Source organism: Palaemon carinicauda, chromosome 20 (genome assembly GCF_036898095.1).
Source record: "Palaemon carinicauda isolate YSFRI2023 chromosome 20, ASM3689809v2, whole genome shotgun sequence".
Taxonomy (NCBI): domain Eukaryota; kingdom Metazoa; phylum Arthropoda; class Malacostraca; order Decapoda; family Palaemonidae; genus Palaemon; species Palaemon carinicauda.
In genome coordinates, this window is record NC_090744.1 from 39,233,666 (window position 1) to 39,238,665 (window position 5,000).

Consider the following 5,000-nt stretch of genomic DNA (forward strand, 5'->3'; position numbering starts at 1 on the left):
ATATATATATATATATATATGTATATATACATACATATACATACATATATATATATATATATATATATATATATATATATATATATATATATATATATATTAAATCCAACACCTAACCATCAGTAATTTAGAATTACCGTCATACATAAACCAGACATGTTTTTTTTAACACTAACCAAATACGTAGGATATTCTTGAGTGACCAATCTTGGGATTAAGGTGGAGACGTTCAGGATGTCAGTGACGAGAGACTCTGCTATCTTCCTCAGTTCTTCTGGTGATGGACTCAGAATCAGGTTGGGTTCCTTCAGGTCCAGGAATGCCTCCAGGAGGGGAAATTGGTTGGGGCGCGGCTCGCAGTTGTCCAAGAGGTAGAACAAGCTGGTAAATAATAATAATAATAATAATAATAATAATAATAATAATAATAATAATAATAATAATAAAGAAGAACAAAAAGAAGAAGAACAACAACAACAACACCAACAACAATAGTATCAGGTCTTCGGTTATGAAAAAGATAATTTCATAAAAATCTAACATTTTCGTTTATCGCTCATAAATAAGGCTATTGATAATAAGAATAATAATGTTCATAATAATTACAATATTTATAACAATATTAATGATAATAATGCAAGAAAAATACAGAAATAATGCAAAGATATTGCTATGCCTAATCTAGTCGACATATACTTATGACCAAGTTGTGGAATGATCTTACTAATCGGGTAGTTGAATCAGAAAAATTTCAAAAGTTCAAACTCGCAGAAAATATTCTTATGATGAACAGTCTTACATCAGTCCTTTTATGGTTTATATATCAAATATCTGTTTTAATGTTGATAATGTTTTTAAAGTATTTTATTTGAATTTTTCATTACTTCTTACATCGTTTATTTATTTCCTTATTTCCTTTCCTCACTGGGCTATTTTTCCCTGTTGAAGCCATTGGGCTTATAGCATCTTGCTTTTCCAGCTTGGGTTGTAGCTTAGCTAGTATTAATAATAATAATGATAATAATAATAATAATAATAATAATAATAATAATAATAATAATAATAATAATAATAAGATGTCTGCCCTCTTTCTTATAAATGCTAAAAGTAACCCAAGCAGAGACAAGATCCCTTCTCACCTGCAACAGACAGCATCTACGAGTCCCCTGGTGATCATGTGATCGAAGAAGAGCAGATACTGATCCCAGTGCGTAGATTCTTCGGTCACTTTCAGAAGCCGTTTATTTTCGTCCACCATTCCCTGGATCTTTTCTCCGTCCTTCTCCATCTTCGAGTTGCTAAGGATGGAAAACAGACGTTGAGAGAAAACACGATGGTTTAACAATCAATTTTAATTCTACGATGGGCAATTAAATAACGTGTTACTAATGATAAATAATTGGCTAATTAAAATCATCACACTGTCGATATTAAAACAACTGAACTCTGCGGAGTAATAAATCCCAGTTTCATCTTGCCATCGCTTATTTACTCTGGCATTTGCTCTAAAACTTGAATAAGTCGATATAGTTCCCATTTAATTTCTTATTATGTTTAAAATTTCCAAACACTGTCCTCAATATTTTCGATGTTACTCAAGGTCATACTTCAGAGAAGATTAACAGCAATAATATGAAGAATATCATGGCGTTACATGGGGCATGGGGCCATTATTCACTAATCTTTACGTAATAATTACAAACTCAGTATTCCAAACAATAAAACTAATAGAAAAGGAAATACGCACCAATATTTATGACAGTTACATTAAAAGATTAGAATTCTTTTCAATTTGACTAAAAGCGTGAAGACCATTTACATAATAAAACTAAATGAATTAAACGATATTTACGACTCATAAGTATACAGGCAAACCATTTTTTTTACGAAAGATTAAGTTGGTCCGACATTTTCAAAGACAAATCAACCCTCCTGGTAAGTGGCCATTCTGCTTCTAGCACGCTCTGATGATTGACAGCTTGGGGGCACACAGTATGTGTTGCTGTATGTAATGTGTTACCCGAGACACTTTATAAAGAATTCTAATTGACCACATTTAATGCTGTGGTTGCCCCTATAGGTTACACACAGCAACCCATATTGCATGTGCTCAATCTGTTAATCATCAGAGCCTGGGAAATGTGAAATTACCACATGCATTCCAAGAGGTGGACAGGATTTTCTAATGAAAAATACGAGATCACTTGAATCTTCCTAAAATATAATTTGCCTGTTTCCTTAGAAAAATATAATCAATGTTTCAATTACCTTTGTTTTATTTTGTAAATAGGTGTAACACTTTTAATCAGATTTAAAAGAAGGAACGATCGGGTTTTCGATAGATCTCTGTAAATGTAACCTCTTCACACATCTTTACAATGAATATTTATGTGGATTTACTTCCTCATCTTTAAACTCATGGTATGATGAAGTAATTTATAATACTATTACAGCTCTACTGAACATTACTGCCCACAGAGTACTAGTTACGCATAACATCTATCACAACTCCACGATAGATAATAAACTTGATGCTCTTACTGTTCATGGAATGAAACCAACTTATAACAATGCTTTTTACTTCACTGTAATTGTTCAGCGGCAACTTTTCTCTTTGTAAGGGTAGAAGAGACTCTTTAGCTATAGTAAGCAGCTCCTCTAGGAGAAGGACACTCCAAAATCAAACCTTTGTTCTCAAATCTTGGGTAGTGCCATAGCCTCTGTACCATGATCTTCCACTGTCTTTTGGGTTAGGGTTCTCTTGCTTGAGGGTACAATTGGGCTGACTATTCTATTTTATTTCTCTTTCTCTTGGTTTGTTAAAGTTTTTATAGTCTATATAGGAGATATTTATTTTAACCTTGTTGCTCTTCTTAAAATATTTAATTTTTCTTTGTTTCCTTTCCTCACTGAGCTATTTTCCCTGTTGGAGCCCCTGGGCTTATAGCATCCCGCTTTTCCAACTAGGGTTGTAGCTTAGCAAATAATAATAATAATAATAATAATAATAATAATAATAATAATAATCTAACACGCATTTCTCCAATAGAGTAATAAAGTTAGTGGCACGTTTAGTTAAACATATCAAGTAACTTACACTTTTTTAAGCCTGTCGACTCTATCATCAAGGCTGAGAAGAGTCTCCTTTTTGCCGTCTCGTCTCTGGTAGATGGGCACCTGGACCCAAGTGTCCAAAATGTCATCGAGATGTCTGATGTTTTCCTGCACCTTCTGAACACGGCCCTCCAAGTTGCTGACGGTGTCTCGAAGGACTTCGATGTATTCCCACACTCCTGCACAGGGTAGTTATTAAACTGTTATCAACTCTTTAAATTAAAGAGCAACGTGTCTGGTTATATGTATAAATATATACTACCGCTAGAGAGGTTTGGGGCCTTTAACTGGCCAGACAGTACTAAATTGGATCCTTCTCTCTGGGTACGATTCATTTCCCCTTTGCCTACACATACACCGAATAGTCTGTCCTCATACACCTGACAACACTTGAGATTAGCAAACAATTCTTCACCTAAGAGGTTAACTACTGCACTGTAGTTGTTCAGTGGCCACTTTCCTCTTGGTAAGGGTAGAAGAGGCTCTTTAGCTGTGGTAAGCAGCCCTTCTAGGAAGACACTCCAAAATCAAACCATTGTTCTCTAGTCTTGGGTAGTGCCATAGCCTCTGTACCTTGGTCTTCCACTATCTTGGATGAGAGTTCTCTTACTTGAGGGTACACTCAGGTACACTATTCTATCTTATTCCTCTTCCTCTTGTTTTGTTAAAATTTTTACAGTTTATGTAGGAAATGTTTATTTCAATGTTACTGTTCCTGAAATATTTCATTTTTCCTTGTTTCCTTTCCTCACTGGGCTATTTTCCCCCGGGCTTATAGCATCCTGCTTTTCCAACTAGGGTTGTAGCTTAGCAAATAATAATAATAATAATAATAATCCTGTCACACTCAGCAGCATTACCCGAATTATGTCTACTCGTTCTCTATCCGTCTCTTGCTTGCGGGGAGAGGGAATAGCTATACCCTGGTGAGAGTTCTTTCCTGCTGTATGGGACCGGAAAAGCAGCCATCAAAGTAAAGTAAGTAAAGAGAGGGTACCCCGAGAGTTACACTCGGAAACCACAATCTCCCACAAATTGATGAAACTGCCGGGTTGTAGTTAGGAAATGGGGAAGGGGTAGGAATGGTTGACTTTGCGCATATGTCCAAATTTATTGAATATTTAGCCGACTTTTTTTTACAGGTCGTGTACAACAATGATGTTTGAAACAGAATCTTGAATAGTGGCACGTACACTATGACACCAAACCACGAGTTGTCAATTTCTTTATTAGCTAAAAAGATCTGAAAATTAGGATATATTTAAGAAGTGGCAATACTGCAAAAGAGCTGCACGCCCCTCACAAGATTAACTTCGCAATTTAATGAAAACAATGCAATGCATGATTTATATATAGTCAGGTTAAAACCAAACGCTCTGGGTACGATTAGACTCAGTAACGTTAGGCTAAGATTTATCCTAATTGATAAAAGCCTATGGCACAACAATTCAGGATTTTTACTGAAGGAACTGTCTGCCTTTTGCACAAGTACAGCTGAGACCATATATATTATGAATGGCTAATAATGGGGTCCTCTAATGGACAGAATGAGAGCAGATAGCAAGGCCTCTAAAAATAAATCAGGAAAACGAGAGACTTGAGTTCAACCTCTCTGGGTAAGAATTGTAATGGACAGACGGGAAAGTTAGAACATCCGTCCTCCTATGATGGAGGAGGAGGTGATGTTAATCTGTGCTATTCATTATAGTTGAAATACCAGACGAATTTCATTACGGAAAACGTAATTTCGAATAATATTAGAAATACAAAAAAGAAAATATAAATGATAAAAGTTTATGAAGACCTATTATCAATGGTTTTTTAAAATTTATATTTTTTTTTTTTCAGAAAATAAAATCATATAATATTTCATAACTTGCCTTGCC

At 34.9% G+C, this 5,000-nt stretch overlaps 1 protein-coding gene across 1 annotated transcript in view; it reads right to left on the reverse strand.

Annotated features, from left to right (window-relative positions):
• The window catches only part of LOC137659743 (dynein beta chain, ciliary-like), a gene marked incomplete at its 5' end in the record, with an annotated part of 223,797 nt that overhangs the window by 193,898 nt on the left and 24,899 nt on the right, over positions 1 to 5,000 (reverse strand). Inside the window, 3 exon segments of the mRNA XM_068394556.1 lie at positions 177 to 381; positions 1,140 to 1,298; positions 3,098 to 3,293. Coding sequence (XP_068250657.1) covers positions 177 to 381; positions 1,140 to 1,298; positions 3,098 to 3,293 — 560 coding nt within the window.